A 22,175-nucleotide genomic window follows, 5' to 3' on the forward strand; every position below is an offset into this window, starting at 1 on the left:
CTGTGCTGCCAGGCATGCTTTCATTTTAATCTGGTTTGCAGCGGTCAGAAGGAACTGGTGGGATGTCCATGCCCCACCCCTCTGGGCATGCATGGTTGTGGTTTCTGCGCATGCCTGAGGAGCTGGCATGAAAATCCATTAGAGCTTTCTACAATACCGACAGGTTCAGTGTAGGTGCACTAAACCCATGGGTGTGGATGCACAGATAAGCACTCGAAGATCATCAGTTACAGGTAAGCAACCTGTTTTTCACACTAGACATTATATAGGAGGTTAAAAAATGAATTTTGAAAAAAATGACTGCCATAGGGCAAAATTATCAACTTGCTTCCAGTGGGCTATAATACTGCTATAGAAAGTAAATGATGTTAAAGGAAAGTGAGGTACAAACACCCCACAAATAAGTCACAATGGGTAAATATTTCAGGGGGGGGAATTACCAAAGTAACAGTGGGAACCCATGGAAAATTCCCACTAACCAAAACGGGGCATGATTTTTGCTGATTACCTCTAATGCTGCAGACCAACACCCCCATGCTCACCCTGTCCCACAGGAGCAGCATTTCAGGGGTATTTTGGGCTGTAGCAGCAGGGGAGGGAAGCCCCACCCCAATGATAAAGTTCCCTTCCATTAGCAGAGATTTTCCACAAGAGTCAGGCCTAAGACTTAATACTGCAGTTGCTATCCTGCACATTAAAAAAGATCTGAGGAGAGAGAATTGTGAAGACTGATCCACATGTCTAGGAAGGCTGATTCCCCCTCCCATGTTCTACCAGTTCTGCTTTATTCTCTTCAATGCAACTATCATGCAGCTACACTGCCATCTTAAATTGGGGAAATCAGAAGAATCTATTCTTGAGAGCTAAGTGAATTCCCCACTTTAGAGCTAACTGAGAATTCAAACAGCACTGGGGCTCCTGAGGAGCAATCAGCACTGCCTGGTGCAACTGCAGGTTTTCAGTCAAGAAGTGGAAAGGGGGCTCTGACAATTATAATTGTCTTCTAGTTGTCAACAAGTGAACTCCATCAGTCACTCACTGAACCTGTTTGTGCTCTTTTTTTAATTGCCAAGATGTTTCTCTGTAAAACAAGATGAGATGTTTTAACTCCACACAACAGCAATGAAGTTAAGTTCACAGCGCACTGGCACCTCATTAAGGTGGTCAAGCATGACCAAACCTTACACCATGGCCTACAGATCTGCTTTCCACACGTGTCTTTTTTTGGGGGTATAAAAAATTAAGAGATTTGGAGGTGTACTACCTTGCTATATGACAGGCTCCCTGAACTGGTTTTGGTAGTGCTGAGTACTCTGGGTGATTTCAGCTTTCATATTGAGGTCATACTGAGAGATACAGACCAAGACCTTGTGGTGGTCATGATAAACAATCTACCCCTATCTAAGCCAACGAATGTTGATGACCGTATTGCTTTGATTTTTAGTTGTGAGTAGATAGAGGCTGCTCCGTGGATGTAGACATCTAGTTTGTTTCCACGTTCATGGATATCACCATTTCGTTTTGAACTAAATCTGACCGTGAGTGGGTGTTCAACACACCAGGGCATAAGGGCTAATAAGGAGGAGAGGAAGGATTTCAAACTCAAAAACAAGACTGACATGTGGCCTAGCCTCTAAACATACTAATGTTTCCTTATTAGGCCTGGAATCACTGACTTAGAAAGTAAGATCTGTTTTATTTTACAGTGACTTCTAAGACATATATACATCCCTTTCTTTGAAGACGTTACTTACGCGGTGCATGGTGTACAACCCACTGTGTTCTCTGATGTTGCCTTACAGCAAAGCCAGTTCCCATTCAAGAAAGCAGAGGGATGGTAAACACTCAGTCTCCTTTGGTTGCATCTGCTTACCCGGCAGAGAGCTTCAATCCACTCACTAGCTTCCACACAATTATTTGCTTGCACATAAAGGGTTTTTTCAACATGTATCACTTGAAACATCTGAAAAAAGCGAAGACCCTTTTTCATTAAGCTACTAGCTGTATATATATTGTGCACAATATATTTATTTTTGGCAAGTATTTCAAAACAGAACTTACGTTTTTCTTGTTAAAGGCACTCTCATCAAGTTTTTCCACTGCAAGGATGTTTCTAACTGGAACACTGTAAATTGGTTCCTTATCTGTGTAAATAATTAACAAATTACTATAAGCCAGCAAACCATCATAACCACTGCTAATGATCTTGCTTTAGATAGGCTGGAAAACTGGGCTAAAACTAATAAAATGAATTTCAACGGGGATAAATGTAAAGTTCTGCATTTAGGTATGAATAATCAAATGCATAATTATAGGTTGGGGGAAACTTGTCTTGGCAGTAGTATGTGTGAAAAGAATCTAGGGGTCTTAGTAGACCATACACTGAACATGAGCCAGTTGTGTGATGTGGTAACTAAAAAGGCAAATATGATTTTGGGCTGTATCAACTTAAGTTGACTCGGACAGAGGCTGCTGAGAGCATGCGCGGAGGCGCGAAGAGGTCCAGGCCTGGAGTTATGACTGCCGGAAAAAGACGGAAGTGCAAAGACCAGCGCTGTAGAAGGACTGCCGCCGGGACTGTCCCCCGCAAAAAGAAAGACCTGCTACAGAAGAAAGGGTGCCTGGTAGGTTTCTCACCTCCCTACTTACATGTGGCCCTAGACTAGGATGTGTTACTAATTAGAATTGTAAGCCGCTCAGAGCCCCTGGGGGTGTGTGAGCGGGATAGGAAATCGAATGAAATAAATAAATAAATAAGTATAGTGTCCAGATCACGCAAAGTGATAGTATCGCTGTACTCTGCTCTGGTTGGACCTCACCTAGAGTATTGTGTTCAGTTTTGGGCACCACAATTTAAGGAGAATATAGACAAGCTGGAATATGTGCAGAGGAGGGCAACAGAGATGGTGAGGAGTCTGGAGACCAAGTCCTGTGAGGAAAGGTTGAAGGAGCTCAGTATGTTTAGCCTGGAGAGGACATGACTGAGAGGTGATATGGTAACCATCTTCAAAGGCTGTCATATAAAGAATGGTGCGAAGTTATTTTCTGTTGCCCCAGGTCGGACCAGAACCAATGAGTTGAAATTAAATCAAAAGAGTTTTTTGGCTAAATATTAGGAAGAACTTTCTGACAGAGTGGTTCCTCAGTGGAACAGGCTTGCTCAGGAGGCTGTAGGCTCTCCTACTTTGGAGGTTTTTAAACAGAGGCTAGACGACTGTCTGACAGCAATGCTGATTCTGTGAACTTAGGCAGATCATGAGAGGGAGAGCAAGAAGGGCAAGGGCTGCATCAGTACTTAGTTCTTGTGGCCCTTTCTTACATAGCCAGGGAAATGCTGATCACTGCTTTGGGGTCAGGAAGCAATTTTCTTTAGGCCAGTTTGGCCAGGGATCCTGGAGGGATTTTTTTGCCATCCTCTGGGAATGGAGCAGAGGTCACTGGGGTGTTTGGGGAGAGGTAGTTGTGAATTTCCTGCATTGTGCAGGGGGTTGGACGAGATGACCCTGGAGGTCCTTTCCAACTCTATGATTCTATGACTCGAAGAGAATTATTAAGATACATGGAGGGATTGTGGTCCAGTGGGAAAACATTTGCTCTACATGCAGATCTTGTTCAATCCCTTGCACCTCTATTTTAAAAGGAAAGGCAGCAAGTGATGTGAAAAACCCTCTAACTGAGAGCTGCTGCAGGCAGAGTAGACAATACTGACCTTGAAATATCAGTGGTCTGACCCAGTATAAGGCAGCTTCATGTTTCCTTATGGAGTCCAAATTGGACCAGATAGGAGCAATATTACAAGCAAAAATCATACAAGCATGTCCCACTAAATTATCAAGGTTAATTCTCCGAGGATTCTAGCCAACAGGCCTTGAACACTCAGAAGAGTTCTCCAGGACATGACTCATCTCAAGCAATGGTAGCAAGAAATAAGCACTTCTTTGTCACCACCCCTTCTGCCTCATAAGCCTTCCAATGGGCTCTACAGCATGTCCTTTCTTTCACTATCAATCCAGATGCTGCCCAACCAATTGAATTTGCCCCAGCTCTGCTGTAGGGCAGGGGAGGGATTGGGGAGAATGCTACGGATGGCAATAGCAGATGATGCAGAGCAGCCTCATCTATAGCGTCTGTCAACCCTATATTCCACAACAAGAAGAGGGCATCTTCAGGGAATTCACAAAACTCACAGTGTCTTTTGAGTCTGAGAGCAGATCATAGGGATTCACCATCCCTACAGAGGGAGCCAATCATGTATAAAATGTGCCTTTAGCAGATGAGTTAATCCAGAATGTGCCTTTGTTTGTGTTCAGGGCTCAAAACAATTTGAGCCAGTCCTAGAGTTTGAACTGCACCCATGATGCCCTGAGTGCTACTTGATAAGGTCTCCACCGAGCAGTTGGTCTCTCTGGAAAATAAATATGGGGGCCTCCAATACATGCTGATTGAGCACCATCAGCTGAACAGTTAAGCAGACACCACCAGGATAATTCTCTATATGTCTGTGGAACCCAACAGAAGAAACACAGAATTTACCCTGGATATCTTTGAAAGTTGGAGGCCGACAGTGGGCCACAGCTACACTCCCTCTCTGTCCTCAGTACCAAAGTTGATGATGCTCAAGTCACACACTGTAACCACTTCTGTCATTCAGCCATCTTTCAATAAAACAGGCTAGGTCAATCTCTTCTAAGATTGTCTCATAACAAGAGAATCTTATTTTTCCCCACTGAACTTGTGTTTACTGATAGGAATGGGCACAAACTGGAAAACTATGGTTTGGTTCAGGGTTCGTGGCGTGCCCAGTTCATGAACTACAAACCGCCACAAACTTTTCATGGGTAAACAAACCAGTTCAGCTCATGATGTGGCAGAACAGCCCCCCTGCCGCGCTAGAGACACCAAATTTACAGGGGATCTCTGGCTGACTCTCCTCTACCTGCCCTCCAAGTTTGGAGAGGACTGGATTTACGGGGTCCACATTACAGCCCCCCAAAGAAGATGCCTGTAATGATTCCATGTTTTGGTGTGTGTGTGTCTTTAAATGTTGAGTTTGACTGCAGTACTGTAAGAAGAGTGATAGAGGGAGACAAGTGTGATTTGATTGGCTGATGACTGAGTGTGGGAGGAGATGTTTTGAGAGGAATCTGTGTGTGTGTTTTATGACAAAGTTCAGTGTATGGGTCTTTGGAAAGTGAAGTGTGGAAGAGCTATGAAGAGGGTCTGTGTGACTCTAAAAGTTTTGTGAGAGAGTCTATATGGCAAAGAAACGAGTAGTGTCTAAACTGTGTGGTTAGACAACTGTTTTATCTTGTTTGCCTAAGACAAAGAGCTTAGCCAGTGTGGCTACCTATATAAGAGAGAGAAGCCTGTCAGCGTGGAATTTTGGTGTCTGAGAGCCTGTGTGTGACACCTTGCCAGTTCCTTTTTCCAGAAACAGTTCAAGATAGCCACAAACCTATTTTGCTCTTTATTCAATAAATCAGTTTTTGTTTAAACATATCCAAGAAATCAGTACAGTCCTTCCTCAGGACCACATAGTCCTCTGAAGTGCCCAGACCCTGGGTCATACTACCAAAAGAGAGAGAAATTGGAATTTAATTTTTAATTCCTGGTGGCAGCAGAAAACTACCACGTTTATATACACAGAGGGTGGTTTAAAGGAAAAGCAGTCTCGCCCAAATAGCAAGCACACCACAGTGCCCCCATCCTCTATTGTTTCCAATAGACTAAGGTCAAACCCGAGAATCTCTCAGTAGAAACTGAAGGCTGGAGAACTCCACTCCCACTTTTGCTTGGAAAACAAGTTGACTGATTGGAGACAGTTTGTCTGCAAAGTGTAGCCATTTACAAACCACCCACAAACTGTGCTAAAAGTTTGTGGCAAATCGTGATGATAGTGATGCTCATGAACATCATGTCGTGAACCACAAACTGGCCCAAATTCATCAAGAACTTTAGTTTGTGAGCCAGTTTGTGCCATCCCTATTTACCAACATGAAGGATGGGAGAGAGGGAGGATCTGAATTAGCAGCACTCATACTCCTTTGCATTGAATGGAGATTACACTACATTATGTCTAATCTAAACACAAATACAAGGTCACATATTCAGCCCACAGCATCTTCCGTTAACAGGGTCAGGTACACTGTAATATGTAGGACCTCTGTGAGAGACCCTGGAGAGCTGCTGCCTGTCAGGGTAGACAACAATGACCTTGGTATACTGCATCAGACCACTGGTCAAAGGCACTATCATATAGCAACATACTGTAATTAACTCAATTAACTTGCAACAGAAGAACAGTTTACACAAATCTGCAAACAGACAGGCCATATTATATAACTTGAAATACTAGCATCACAAAAAGCAGTACTTCTACCTTGTTGCTTGTGATATGTGAGCTCTCTACTGGTAAGACAGAACCAGCGTTTCTTGAAATTTTTTTTCCCAATACGAGTTCTTCCTTGTGCTCTTTTGTACATTTCCCTGTGGGGAAAAAACACAAAAGAGAAACATGTGGGATACTTTCTTTCGTGTAAAATTTTTTCAGAGTTTCCAAATGAGGCCAAACACATCCAAATTAGAGGGATGCAACTTAAAATGTGCAATTTCTATATGTATGAGAAGGCAACCTTGTCTAGGAATCGGCAACTGTCCAAACAACACTTAAGGATACTTAGAACTGGAGCATTAACTGAAAGTGTATATAGCAATGGATCCATGATGGCATGTGAATGCATGAACTGGAAGTCAATTAAAAGTTTAATTCATTTGAAGGATTTATATGCCAGTATTTTCCTAATTCAACATTCAAAGCAAAATAGAAAAAGACCAATTAAAAGGAAGTGATAATCTGATCTCATCAGATCTCAGAAGCTAAGCGAGGGTTGGCCCTGGCTAGTATCTGGATGGGAGACCTTCAAGGAATACCAGGGTCATGAGGCAGAGGCAGGCAATAGCAAACCACCTCTGAACGTCTCTTCCCTTGAAACCCCTACAAAGTCACCATAAGTCAGTTGTGACTGGATGGCACTTTCCACCACCATGTAATACAGCAAGCAAGCTCAATAGCAGCAAACAGCAGCTGGATGGTCCCAGACTGTTAGTTAGCCTTCTGAAATCTGGGAGAACAGAATGCAAGTCTTTCAAATGGGTTTAGTTTATAGGAGATACTGCTCTTCCTGGATACAAAGGAATAGGTTTGCTCACCCTGTTCCACTTCATCAGCAGTTTTAAAAGAGGAAGCATGAAAAACATCACAGTTCTGAGAAATTGTAACCTCTTTCCATCTTTAATCTACAGAAAGTGTGGTGGTAGAGAACAGGCAATGACAATGCAAAAACATGAAAAAGTTTGAGTCCATCTGAAGAAGTGCACTTGTACACGAAAGCTTATACCTTGAATAAAACTTTGTTGGTCTTAAAGGTGCCACTGGACTCAAACTTTGTTTTAATGCTTCAAACCAACATGACTATCCACCTGTACCAATACAAGAACATGGCACTGTACTGTGTATGCATCTGTGAAAATATATTCCTTTGTATAGACCTTTATGTTAAGCCGCAGTGCTACTGCTTCAGGGAGACTTTGTGCCCCAACAGGCAGTAGGTGCGTGTATTCAGCTTCCCTGAACTGAAACCCCCCCTCCAATAAATGCCTTCTCAGTATTCCTATTTGGTATTTCTAGTCCTCTGTGGCTTCCCTAGTAAAGTTCACTCCTCGCCAGTCAGCTGTTAGGTTTAAGCCATTTAAACCTAACAGCTGACAGGCCAGTAGAAGTGAAACTGATCAGGGAAAGCCTCCTCTCTCTGCCTTCCCTTCTCCAGCTGCCCCAGTGCTGCTGGAGAAGGGCTGGCAGAGAATGCAGGCATGTTTAAATGCTGAGTTTGGGGAGGGAAGGAAAGGCATTTAAACATGGCTGCGCTGAGTTCCCCCTTCCCTCCCCGAGTCTCTCCACAGCAGCAGAGAGGCTCAGGGAGCGAAGGAGGCATGCTAGAGAAGGGAAAGCGGAGAGAGGAGGCTTTCCCTGGTCAGTTTCACTCCCATGGCCTGTCTGCTATTAGGTTTAAATGGCTTAAACCAATCAGCTGACTGGTGAGGAGTGAAATTGACCAGGAAAGCTGTAGTGGCTTTGGAAGGGAAAGAAAGCATTTTATTTATTTAGTTAGTTAGATTTATACCCCACCCTCCCCACTGGAGCAAGCTCAGGGCTGCTTACATTAACACTTAAAACAGATTAAAATCATAAAACATTTATAAGGTGCTACATGTAAAATGCTACATATAGGATGGCGAGAACACAGTTTGAATATTAACCATAGTGGTTATAAAACTGCTGTCCAGACTCTGTAATATAATTTGTACAGGCACAGCACAGGCAGCCAGTGATAAATTCCTGGGTGCCGGCTCTTAAGTTTATACTGAACTGTTAAATGCAGTTCCTCAGTCGAATGCCTGGTGGAAGAGCTCCGTCTTGCAGGCCCTGCAGAATTGTAATTTTAACATGCCTCTCTTCCCTCCTTTTGGGCATATCAGGCCCGAATATATTTTGCAATACCAAATATTTTCCGGGTCTGATATACCCGAAGCCGAAAAATACCAACTTTTTTTTAGCACACCCCTAATAGCCAGGGAAGCAGAGGCTCTAGGCTATTTCAAAGGAAGCAGTCCAAAACAGGCAAAAATCACATGGTTAAGAAAAATGATAGGTCAATATACAATGTTTCATGTTTTAGTTACCCTTCTTTTAGATGCACTGGCTCACTCATGACATTTGGCTCTTTACTTTCCGTAGATGATACTTCATCTAAAAACTGAATACGGGTAACACAAAAATGTAAGTTATTTTTCAGACTTAATATAAGCATCCTTTATTAAACCCTAAAATATGCTTTTATTAATTTATGCTTTCAAAGCTTCTTCTGTATTTTCCCTTCATATTTGTGATTTTAATTATATAGTGTATTACAGGGCTTTTTTTGTAGAAAAGCCCAGCAGGAACTCATTAGCATAATAGGCCACACCCAACAGCAGAAACTCAGCATATTAGGCCACACCCCTGACAGTGCAGCTTATTAGCATATTAGGCCACTCCCCATGCCTTCCCCTGGCTTGCCCGGGCAAGCCGGCCCTTGGACAGGCCGGGGAAGGTATGGAAAAGCATTTAAATGCCTCTCCGATCCTTCCAGGGCTTCCCCTGGCCCGCCTGCCTCAGAGTTGCTGGGGGGGGGGTCGCTCTCCAGGCCTTCCCTTTGTAGCCACACATGCAGATGTTTTGGCTGTAGTGGGTGTGGCCAACTCTGAAGCCAGCCGGAACTCCATTCCTGCCCAAAAATAGCCCTGGTGTATTATATTTTTAACACATAACCCAACAGCGGGTTAACTCAATGGGGTATAAATTGGTAACATCTTGTGAGAGAAAGGGGCCTCTTGGGTTTATCTAATGGCTATAAATTGTTGGATAAAAAGGTAGCAGTGGTGGCCAGAGATGCCTTTCATTAGCCTTGGCCCTTCCTGGGTGGAAGAGATCTTTCTACTGTGGTGCATGCACTCTGGTAACATCTAGATTAGATTACTGTAATGTGCTCCATGTGGGGCTGCCCTTGAAGACTTTCCAGAAGCTGCAGTTGATACAGAATGCAGTGGCCAGAGTATTGATTGGAGTGGTTCTTAGGGACCATACCACTCCAGTCTTGTTCTTTCTACATTGGGTTCCAATTTGCTTCTGACCTTTAAAGCCCTGTATGGCCCAAGTTCAACATACCTTAAAGACCACCTCCCAATATGAATCTACCCATTCATTCTGGTCATCTTCAGAGGCCCTGCTTCCATTGCCCCCACCATCTGAGGCTAGGCAGGTGGCAACCTGAGAAAGGGTTTTCTTGATCATTGCACCAAAACTTTGGGACTTCCTCCTCAGGGAGATTTGTCTGTCTCCCTCTATTGGTGTCTTCCACCATTGGGTGAAGACTTTTTTGTTTTATTTGGCATACCTCCAGTAATGGTTACTGGCCCTCTTCCCTGGATGAAGTGTGACATAAATAAAAGTGTACTTCAAAAAACTCAGACATGCATAGATAAAATACCTTTTTGACAGCTTCAGTATATTCCTCTTCCTGAAACATTTTGAAAAATTCACACATAAATGACTCCTTGAAGCTTGACTGAAGAGAGAAGATGTATTTCAGTAAGACTTAGCAAAATGACATCAGAAACAAACGGACAAAAAAGAATAATTACACACTTACTAGCTTGCTTTTGGACAAACTTCCCCAGCTCCCCAGTGTTTGGATGGCTTTCGATATGAGGGTTAATGTTCTAGATGTCTGTGTATCCTAGAAGTAGCATCAGGGAAAGGAATAAGTAAAATGGATAGCTTACAGCAAAGATGGCAGAGTTAAACTGAAGAATGTGGCCAGCAAATATACTTTAACTGATATCATACTGTTATAATGAAAGAATAATATCTGCCAAGCACACAGTCTCCATGGCAGTAAGATTTACACAGGGCTCTCACATAAGCTTCACTGAGTTGAAGACAGCAGTGGTTCATAGACTACATCCAAATGTGCCTCAAAAGGATCACACATAATGGAAGACAGCTCCATACATTTATATTTGCTATATCCCCTCTCTACAAAAAAAAAAAAAGTAAACTAACTGTACAGAACAAAAAAAGCTTTTTAAAGACAACTCAAAGTCTCATATGTGATCAAGGCATTAACAGTATGTGCTGGTTTAATAGCTAGTATTAGACACTTAGAAGCTAGTACTTTGACATTTAAAAATTTAATCTGAGTAATCAAGGTTATTATGTTTTAATGTAACATTTAAAGAGCACATTAGACTATTTCTTATACTTCATACACAATTCCAAGTATTCATTCTAGAACATACTATATTTGAATATTTCTCTTAACACCTCTATGAATTTATGCCATACTAATGGAATTAGTATTAAACACAGCTTCTAATGCAGCAACTGATACTACACACTTAAATTACCATCTCTTCAGTAAGGCTTACACTAATTAGCTAACTAGAGACATACCATTGCCATACTTAGGTAACAAGTGTCTTGCAGACTAAGCAAAGACATGAGGGCCAAGAGTGAGCAGAGACAGCAGTGTGGATAGGTGGAAATGAGTTAATAGGAACAGTGCATATGTGCGTGGAGCTGAGAGCATTGAAAGCACCCTGCTCCCAGATCCTAGAGCAACTGGCACTATTCAGTGTCATTTAATTTAAAGACAAGTCATTGCTATATTAAGTAAAGTTTGCTAAATGTAAAATCTTGGATCCCAAAACTTTTAAATTCTGCTACAAAACATTCTTCATAAGAATGCTGTAGGAACTCCACTGAGCCAAGAAATGCACACCAATAATTCAATGAAGAACAGCAACAAAAAAGTATTTTGGAATGTTTTCCTTTCGGAAATTATTAGTACAGTCTTCTTGCTCTTGTCTTGACCATTTTATAATGCATTTATACTGGAATACACAATTCAATTTTGGTGACAGCTCATAATAGAAAAAGAATATGAGAATGAACCTGAAAGGCCACACTTCCTGTATTATGCACATATTCAGAAAGAAATATAACTGACGTAGACTGTCACAACTAGCACTTCCTACAAAGCTCTTAGCAAGGCTATCAGACAAGATCAGTTGTCAAAAATAAGAGACACTGCTTCTTACACTCTTCAGCACATTTTTCTTTTAAAAATGGAAAGGCTTCAAAATATGTTAACATGATCAGTTGTCAAAGTTGTATTTTAACCTTGCTGGTCTTGACTGTAATACATTTGAATTTCATCAGTGTAACCTATCTAGATATTTTCAGCTACGCTAGTTGCCCGCCTAGTGGCAAGTGCTTTCAAACATGACGATGGCACAGTGCAACGTTGATAGAGATAGTTACCTAGTGTTAATTTAGTAAATCTTGGTGGCCTGCAAGCTATTAGCTTTTTCTCTTCATCTTATAATACTAAATTAATTCCCATACATATCTTCCTAAACTGCCTGCAAAGTTTCAACAGAACATCATCAAAACTTACTGGATGGTGAGGTCGTAAATGGAAAGTATGAGGCGATACTACAGCTACAGCAAAGAAACGAAGAAACACAAAGCTGCTCACTGCAGAATACTGTACATGAGGGTCATCTGCAGAGAAAAACCATGAAATGTAAAATGTACTACAACTTAGTATGAAATGAAGACAGCGAAAGCCTTAGCAGGACATCGGACTGGATCCAAAACTTGTTTTCCACTGGTGGAATGGCACTCCACAGGGGTGTGTGGGATTTTTGCCAGTTCTCACTCCACCTAGTGCCCAGCACTGTTCTGAGTGATTCCTCTGAGTCTTGAGGAGCAGCATGCTGGAGGGTGTAGTAGGCTGTAGCAAGAGGAAAGAGGCAGGAAAGCTGTGTTCTGCAAGCAGAACTCAATTTGTGATGTAGTCTGGATCCAGCTCAATGTCAATAGGCAAGAATTAGCAGTTAGCATGAAATGACAGTATGGTTATGATGGAAGATGTGTTGCCATATATTATGTGCCATGTGTCAACCATTGTTGTTCAAGAAATACACTGTTCTAGTGGCTTTCAAAACAGAGCTATTTGCTTTCATCTATAAAAAGGGCAATTCTGTTTGGCGGCTGCATACAGTATATGCAGAAGCAATGTTTTACTTTTTCTACAAACTACCTGCTACAATTGTACAAAGGTAAGTAAATCAACAGTTACACAGCAGCAGTTCAAAATATTATTCATTAAAACATCTTAAAGCACCATCTATTTTTCCATAGTCCATTTCTTTTGCATCTTTTTTTTCCAAGTCTGCACTTTTGCATATTGGTGCTTTGATTCAGTAAGTATGCAGATTCTATTATGTCCAATAGTATCTAATGATAAAACACGTATGGTTTATATGTAGTCTAAAGAAGGCTAGCTTCTTTAGACAGCTATGCATATTAAAAAACCATTCAAGAGCTGCAGAATACAAGCTGCTGCTTCAGCCATTTCAGTTTCCAGATTCAATTCAATGGTAAAATTTTCATGAACTTCAACAGACTTTAGTAAGGTCTTACACCAATTCTAAACAAAAAATGCATACTTACTGGGAAATCTTTTAGCAGCCAAACTTCTCAGAGAGCAGAATGCATCACACATTACTGTAGGACAACTTATGCTTGACTGTACAATTGTACTGAATACTTTATCGACATAGTTGCGTAAGTTTTCCTGCAAGAACAATTTCAGAAAGTTGTGACTATATAAAACCTATGAGTTTTATCATATGAAGTATTATGGGTTTTATTCTACTTTCATCAAGAATTTTTAGAGCTGGGTATGGATCCAGACTGAATTTTTGAATGGCAGAACATACCTCTCCCTTCCCACTGCAGCACACTGATTACCATGAAATGCTGTTCCTGGGGAACAGGGGACCCTGAGCAATAACATGAAGGGGGTCTGCAGTGGAAAGGGGGAAATCAGTAGAAACAGCCACTATAGTCTGGATCCAACCCATGGTCCCCTTTCTCAAATAAAAACCTGTGAAACATGGCAAAGTAAATCAGACACCAATTTATAGTAAGAGAGCCCTAAAACACTCTTAAAACATACAGAAACTTTCTGGCATACACATATATACAAAGATTTGCCTACTCTAGATTGCTACACCAGCCGCAATATTTCTTAAGGAGCATGATTTGGCCAAAATGATACATGCAATGACCATATCCAGACTGTATTACTGCAATGAGCTCTACACAGAGCTCCTTTTGAAAACAGTTTGAAAGCTCCTGTTAATACAAAATGTGGCAGTTAGATTATCTGGAGCTCATTAAGGAGACCACATTATGCCAATGCTGAAGGAACTTCATTGGCTATTTATTTACTTTGGGGCACATTTCAAGGTGCTTATTATTAAGTTTAAAACCCTAACTGGCCTGGGACCAAGATCTCCTCCCATAAGATCTTCTGAACAGTCTCTTCCTTCTGTGTGCCCCAAGTTAAGTGGCTGGCCACAAGTGAGAGGGCCTTTCCCATGGCAGCGCCCCATTTGGGGAAACTTTCCTAGTATAGATAGTTTTATATGTTTTGTATGTACATTTTGTATGTTTTGGCCAGGCCATAGTTTTTAAAAGTGGTTCATTTGTTTGTGAAGCCAACTGGATGGAATCACTGAATTTTAACTCTGATTGATGTTAACTAGGTTTGGGGCTAATATTTTATTGCTGATTCTTGCATATTAAATTATCATACAGCAAAACTTTGATGAGATGGAGACTATTTGTCAATGTTTACCACTTACACAGCAGTCAGGGGTTATTAACTTACCAGCTAAGACCAAATACATCAATAATGACAGATATTACACATCCATACTACTTTTAGGGTACAATGTGGTATATAATTTCTCTCATGTCACTAGTATCCCCACTTTATCAAAGAACTGAGTAGGAGCAACTTCCAAAGCCACATAATGGACTGCTTGCTGCTAGGATCCGATCTCAAATTTATAAGGTCTTTCTACAATTCCACATAAATTCAGTTATTAATCCAGTGCTCTACATAAAGCAGTTAAAACAGAACATCTTGGCAAAGAGAAAATAATGAAGCAAGGGGAAGAAAAGGTTCTTAGTAATCTTATTTGTTACCAACAGCAAACATTACTATTTCCAAGTAAAGTTATATAAGCTACTGATATAAGCTTCTAAGTATAAACTGGAAAAAATTAATTACCTTGTGAATTTCAGTATTTTCAGCTTCTTTCAATTTCAGGCGATCAATTTCACAAGGCTTAGGATTGTCACATATCTGAAACAAAAATATAGTTTTGATTGGTTACTGGGCTGGAGATGAGAAGAAAAACAACGCCTTCCCATCCTATGATAACTGTGCCAAGGCCTACTGTTGCTAGCTTTTGGCAAGGCAGGCTACAGAGCATTTGTCCCATTTCCATAAAAGTTTCTAATATTCATCGTGGCATTTCAGTGTTGAATAGACTGACTCAAGTCCCTGTGAAATCTTTAGATTTATACATACCAGCTGTTAGTCTAATTAGATGGCTTGAAAAAGGTTAGAGTCAATTGTTCCCTAAAAAAACCTGCATGGTATTATTTACTACATATGGAATATTTTAAATAATTTAGAATTTTAAAAAAAAATCAGCTGGAGCTTTCCATTCTTGAAGATGGTTAAATTTTTTTTTGTATTACTATGTTGATATGGAAGTGTGACCACTTTGTAATACGATGAATAATATCTGAAGGAGGAATTATCCTCCTTCTTTTGTTATCCACTGTGTCAGCTCAGCTGTGCTTTACATGCACTTTTTCTTCTGATTTCTAGCTTTCTTTCCTTTAATATTTATATTCCATTTTCCCCATAATTCAAGACAAATTCTTCATACTTGAATGGAAAAAAAGAGAACAAAAGGGAACTCTGTCTTAATCCAAAACATTGTCAGGGTGGGAATTACGTCCATTCACCTAGTTTCTTCCTTCCATGTTTCTTATGTTGCAGAGGTACAACCACAAGAAGAATCTTTTACATCTATAATCAAACTTTTTTTCCCTCATGGTATGTGACCTGACTTCAGGTGGTAAAGTTAAATAATTTGTAAACCATTATTCTGATTACCAACTATTAGTGACAGCCTCCAATACTGTACAAAAGATGGAGGAGATCCTTTGTTTCCAGCTCTCCCCCCCCCCCCATTATTGAACTATAGATACAGATGGGTGGAAGGTCAGGAGATAATGCTGTCATATGGACATGAGGTGTGCATGCATACATGGACAGCACAGAGTAGACATTTCCAACCACCTACACAGGCAAGTCTTCTTCAGCCATCAATAGCCTTCATCATGTGCAAACAGTATGCTTGCTGTTCAAAAACACAGCCTCCATGCCAAGTGTTCCAAACAAATGTTGTCATTTTTAACAATTATGTGGAAAGCCAATATTACTACATTCTCCTGGAGGCTGCCAAGAACTTTTTCCTGACCAGCATAGCAATGCCTTTTATGTATAACAGCAACCACAGATTTCTGCAATATATGAAGCAGCCTTTATACACAAAAATGAGTGGCTCTTGTCACTGCCTGATAAGTAAGAAATAACCTTGTCCTGAATAACTGGGCAATACAACAGAAACTACAGTTGCCCACATAGGTCCTCAAACTGCTATTGAGTTCATCCCTTCAAATTCATTTTGTTAGTGAGGAGAACAGACATTTTCTAGACAGGAGAAAAATATGCTTTCAACAGATGTTAAAATATACAGGAAAGAAAGCAGCTGTAGTTGAAGAGATGCTTTATTAAGAGGATTCTGATATGGGGATCATGAGCATCAGGATACGATCCAGGCTTTATATGCAGACTAGAAATACAATACATATACTTGAGATTTTTTTCAGCATACCCAATACACTACCAAGCATAATACTCTATACCTCATCTAGAACTGGTTTTAAGGTAACTTTCAGGTAGTGCTTTCCCACTATTTTCATCATCTCATCCAGGCATCGAGTAACTGAAGAATTTCCTCTGAAGATCGTATTCGCTTCTCTGTAATACAAATTGAATAAATGTTCAGGACAGAAGTCTTAAAATAAACAAGAGAGTTTCTGCTGATAAGTTTCCAGAAACTTTTATACAGTATTAAGAAAGTTTTTAAAATTAATCTTTAATATTGCAAAGCTATACTCAAACAGTGCCAAATGATTGTCTAGCTTCAAGTTATCTCTATATTGAACTATACACAAAAAGCCATTCTGTGCAATATAAGCACAACTGATTGTAATCAACAATAGGAAAAGCAGATTTATTCACTATTAAAGCAAGCTTTTAAAAACAGAACACACATCATCTGATGTATTCTTTTCCCAACACACTTATTATATATTTTTATTTATTATATCCTGTCCTCTCCCGCAAGTGGGCTCAGGGCGGGTCACAACATAAATCTAACAATAAAACAACATTCTAAAACCATAGCTGTAAGAGTCCAGATAGCGAGCCAATAATAATCCATTGTGCTACTTGTAAACTTCTATAATGCCATTTTAAAATATGAACAAGAATTTTTAAAAAGACAACATGATTTGCCTTATATATAGATACCGAGAATATCAAATAAAGTGAAGATGACAAACAGTGCTGGATGAAATAAAATTACCCAGAACTATAGGGAAAAGCACATATACCTTTTAATCTTCTGCCAAAAAAATTACAATTCCTGTTGGCAGAATTTCATAGAAAAGATTGTATGACAAGCCTCATGCAGATTTGCACACGCTGCAGATAAAAATATTGAGTGGAGTGAGAAGAAAAAAATCAAACACTTACTGGGTATCCTTCAGTTCTAATTCTGCCACTGCAGTGATAAACTGTACTAGTTTATGATGATGAAGCAACAATCGTACAAGAGGTATAATGGTATCATATTTATCACGACACACTTCAGCCAAAATGTAAGCAGCAGAAGCAGATATTGGCTATAAAAAAGGGAAAAGACAAATATCTGTTATGTTGATCTGAAAAGAGTAATACAAAGTTAAGAATATAAATCTCAAAATATAGAAATTAAGATTTGTAATTTGGCGTTGAAGTTACTTCTATAGAACACTCTTAAAATTGAATCTAAGACATTTGCCATTCATTAGTAACTACCCCAAAGTCACAACATACATTTGTGTTCCAGATCTCTTCGATGTCAGAACAGCTTACCATGATGTTCCCTTCTGCTTAGCTGAAAGGAGAGCTAGTACAAAGTTTCTGTTGTCCATACAGAAGAAAAACAGCAAACTCATCCAATCCACAGAGAAACACCCCCCCCCAGTTTTACAAAAGGCCTTCTGCCAACAAGCAATCACTTTTAAAAAGTCTAGGCAAAATTAAATTTCAAGCACCCAAACATGGGCAAACAGTGACCTCACAAAAATGACAGGATAGTGGGAGCTCCTTAGGGTCAAGTACTAGCTGTCCAAAGTAATGGGAACCTCTGCAAATTTGATCATGCTTTTCTACCCCCGTTTCCAGGAAGTACTGTTTGGATCTTCTTGCTCTTTTACTTGTTGAGCAAACAGGAATCTCATAATAAGCCACTGGATTTAAATGTAATAGCATACAGTAAAGCAAGAGTAGTATCCATGCCTACATCCCAAAGATGTAACAGGCAAACAGACTGGAGGATGCTAACTATATTACTTCACTGAATGTATTTAAACATCTAACAGAAACCCAAAATGTATCACTCAGTCTGAATGTCAACTGCTGAATGGCAGCCTTCACATGTCCCCTTCATCTTCAGTCTTTCAGCTTTCCTGCCACGTAACAACTTTCCTTCTTGCTGAATTTTGATGTGTTGCCAATCATTTTCTTCTCGTCCTGTCTTCTCAGATCCCCCTTAAAACTCCTCTTTCACACTGTCAACAATTTCTCACTTGTCCATGCCCCAACATTCTACACCTTCACCTATGCATTACATGAATCCTGAAAGTACCTGGTGGTGAAACCACTCCCAGGAGAAACAGTATATTCTGTAAAGATTTATCAATGCAGAGATTGTGGTCTAAGAGACAGCCTTACTTTAGAGAGCGTTTGATGCTCAAAAGTAACTTGAGTGGCTACAAAATTGGCACAGCAACTGAAAGGCAATGTATTCTATGACCCCCCCCCCCCCGGACAACTGTGAATCCAATAACCTTTGCCCCTTGGTAGCCAGTCCTGCAGGATGCAAACATGCCCTTTAAAATGCCAGAATTTGTGTGACCTTATATAAAGCCAGTAGGGGATACCACATATCCACAATTTCTCTTTTGTGCAGGGAAGACTGGGGCAGAAATTCTGTAAAATTAGTTCAAATCCAGTGAAGCAAATAAATCTATATATCTATCTCTGATATAAACAGATCAGTGTGCAGAACACTGCTGTCCATCTTCATAGTTCTTTCACAATGGAAAGGGTCCCAATTCACAAAACCCACTGGCAGAGTTGAGGGTCAACTGTGACACAGCCTTGCATGAATGCTCTATTATCAGAATGGGTTTCAGAGCTACAAACACGAATCATTTATGTATTGGTAACCCAATACTGGAGAATGTAAGGGAACTCCCTTAGAAAAGTCAAATATGGAAAAGTTCCAACAGAGAAAACTCTACTGATTGTTGTAGTGTGGTTGTAGCTTGCTTGCTGAATGACTCCCTAATCATTCACAAATTTCAGACTTGTTCAGCTAAGGCTGAGTGAACCGTCCCTGGGGAGAGAGGCCAGCTTGGATCTGAAATGGCCAGGGGCTAGCCATTTTAACATCTCTTATTTGAAAGCCAAGGACTCCATGTCCCTTTCTGACTGAAAATCATTTACAAAACCTGTATCCCACCTTTCTGCACTTACTATGGCCACCATGGCAGCTAGCAATTTAAAACATACATGATAAAATCACATTTTAAAACCATTAAAACCAACCCCCCAACACAAATCAAAAACAGCATTAAAATACGAACAAAGCATAAAAACAGCAATTAAAACCTTGGTTAGGAAGGAGGGATCATTGAGGGAATGCCAGATGAAGCAAAAACATTACTTCTGCCATCAAAGTCTCATTCCTTTCACAGGGATTTTGTCAACAGGAGTAGATGAGGCTTCTTTGGCTAAAACTAGACAATTCCTTCAAAGGATTTGAGAAATAAATCATGCAGTAACCCTAACTTTTGGAATACATAACTTGATGGCATAGCCCTTTAAAAGAATCTCCAGCACCAGGAATGGTGGCAAATATTTTTTATCAATGATCTAGATGAAGGGGTAGAAGGGCTACTCATTAAATTTGCTGATGATGCCAAATTGGGAGGAGTAACAAACACCCAAGTAGAGTTAAAATTCAACAAGATTTGAATACTCTAGAGAACAGGATGCAATTCAACAAGGATAAATGCACGGTATTACATCTGGGCCACAAAAAGGTCAAGCACAAATACTGGATGGGGGATACGTTTCTGGGGAGTAGTGTATGCAAAAGAGATCTTGGGGTAAGAGTGGACTGTAAACTAAATATGAGCAGTCAGTGTGATGCGGTGGCAAAAAAGGCAAATTCAGTCTTGGGTTGTATTAAAACGGCCATAGCATCGAAATCGCAGGCGGTCATAGCCCCTCTGTATACTGCCTTGGTCAGGCTGCACCTGAAGTCCTAAGTGCAGTTCTGGAGGCCTCACTTCAAAAAGGATGTGGACAAAATCAAGAGGGTGCAGAAGAGAGCAACGAGGATGATCAGGGGTCTGGAGACTGAGTCGTACAAGGAAAGACTAAGGGCCTTGGGAAAGAAGATGAGATTGAGGGGGGACATGATTGCTCTCTTTAAATATTTGAAAGGTTGTCACTTGGAGGAGGGCAAGGAGCTGTTCCAGTTGGCAGCAGAGGATAGGACCCGAAGCAATGAGTTTCAGTTACATGCAGAAAGGTATTGGCTGGATATTAGGAAAAACTTTTTCACGGTCAGATGGTTCAAAGGTGGAATCAGCTGCCTAGAGAGGTGGTTAGCTCCCCTTCACTGACAGCTTTCAAGAAGAGGCTTGACGAATATTTGACAGAGATGCTTTAGGCTGGTCCTGCACTGGGCAGGGGGTTGGACTAGATGATCTGCATGGCCCCTTCCAACTCTATGATTCTGTGATTCTAAATCCTTGCTGGTTTTGCCTCCTTAAGTACTAGCTCCTGGTTTAGGACCTTAAGAGGAGAGAATCTATGGACAGCCACCCCCACTCCTGTCTGTGAGCTTTATCCTTCTAGTTCTGGCTCAATATTGCAGCCACAACTTTTATAACTTGGAGAGGAATTCACTGTAAAATCCTCAGTGGATTTACCCTATTATTGGAGAGAGTATCAGGTGGGTCAAATTGGGATCAGCCCATCAGTGTGATACAGGACATGAAGAAATAAGGAGACTTGGCTGAGCATTACTGAAGGTCCTATTCTATCAGGAACATGCCTTGCCTCAGTTGGGGGGGGGGCAGAGAAGAGCAGAGGCTGACAAGAACAAAAATCTGACTAGAAGCCATAGTGGTCCACACTCAGAGAGTGGATCTTCATAGTACTTCCCCCATCTAAATGCCTAAGCACATTAGATGCAGAGGGGACACAGGCTGGCTGACAAAAGCTGCTGTTTTGAATAAGCTGATTCTGCCCAAGCTCAGGAACTGCAAAGCTACCCTGCTTTCCAATAGAGGACAGGTCCAGCCCTGGGAAGGTTGTCTTGAATAACTGGGTCATCAGATTTGCCAAGCCTGCCTCCTGACAGAGGAAGAGCTTATCTTTTGCAGTCTCTACTGTCTTGCTGGCTGACTAAGAATGTACTGCAGTTACTGAATCCACTATGGGCAGAAAAGAATGATCAAACTGGGTTCTGAAGTTACAGCACACTTGTTAGAGAGAATAAAGCAGATCTTCTTCGTGGTCTCTGTGCTTCACACCAATGGGTCTAGTGCGCCTGCGCTGGATCAAATCGGTGCTGTAGCAAGCTCTCTACAAGGATTTTCGCGCCCATCCCCTCAGGCAAGCGCAGGACCCACTGCGCATGCCCAAGGGGGCGGGCGCGGACATCCCACCAGTTCTTTTCCTACCGCCGCGTTGGAAGGACTTCTTTTACTTCGCTCCGTTCGGATCGCTGTTTTTTGCTCTCAGTACTTTGTTTTTGGTTTCTTTTAAGGAACCGCCTCTTTTTATTTCTTATTTTGTGTGTTTATTCAAAAAAAAAAAAAAAAAGGACTTTGTAGTTTCGTTTTGGTGAGGGGATTTTTACCTCAGACCTTCGGGTCTCTGAGGTGATTTTTTCCAGGCTGTTTAGCCTTTCCTCCCCCCCCCCCCCCGAAAAAAAGGGAAAGAAGTGGGGCTTTTTCAAACGCTGTAAGCGTTGTGGAAGCAAATTGGCACCCCCAGACGGACATAGTTTTTGCCTCCTCTGCTTGGGCGAATCTCATAAGCCAGAGACTTGTCCACATTGTGCTAAGTTCAGCAATCAAACGAAGAAGAATAGAGCTGCTCGTCTTAAAGTGGCGCTCTTGGAGTCAGCCCTCAATCCGGCACCCGCAATGGAAGGTCAGTCTTCTACACAGCGTGAGGCGATCGACACCGAACCATCGACATCGAAGCACTCGGCGTCGAAGAAGT

At 41.0% G+C, this 22,175-nt stretch overlaps 1 protein-coding gene across 1 annotated transcript in view; it reads right to left on the bottom strand.

Moving 5' to 3' along the window:
* Positions 1 to 22,175, bottom strand: part of RASA2 (RAS p21 protein activator 2) — a 78,638-nt gene that overhangs the window by 11,867 nt on the left and 44,596 nt on the right. Inside the window, exons 11-21 of the mRNA XM_015413476.1 lie at positions 17,358 to 17,506; positions 16,463 to 16,577; positions 14,748 to 14,822; positions 13,118 to 13,241; positions 12,057 to 12,163; positions 10,248 to 10,334; positions 10,086 to 10,163; positions 8,740 to 8,813; positions 6,380 to 6,486; positions 2,062 to 2,144; positions 1,755 to 1,963 (exon numbers count right to left, since the gene is read on the bottom strand). Of these exons, the coding sequence (XP_015268962.1) occupies positions 1,755 to 1,963; positions 2,062 to 2,144; positions 6,380 to 6,486; positions 8,740 to 8,813; positions 10,086 to 10,163; positions 10,248 to 10,334; positions 12,057 to 12,163; positions 13,118 to 13,241; positions 14,748 to 14,822; positions 16,463 to 16,577; positions 17,358 to 17,506 (1,208 nt within the window). The remainder of the gene's footprint in view (positions 1 to 1,754; positions 1,964 to 2,061; positions 2,145 to 6,379; positions 6,487 to 8,739; positions 8,814 to 10,085; positions 10,164 to 10,247; positions 10,335 to 12,056; positions 12,164 to 13,117; positions 13,242 to 14,747; positions 14,823 to 16,462; positions 16,578 to 17,357; positions 17,507 to 22,175) is intronic.

The sequence above is a fragment of the Gekko japonicus genome, unplaced genomic scaffold (assembly GCF_001447785.1).
Source record: "Gekko japonicus isolate JY-2015 unplaced genomic scaffold, Gekko_japonicus_V1.1 scaffold155, whole genome shotgun sequence".
Lineage (NCBI taxonomy): Eukaryota > Metazoa > Chordata > Lepidosauria > Squamata > Gekkonidae > Gekko > Gekko japonicus.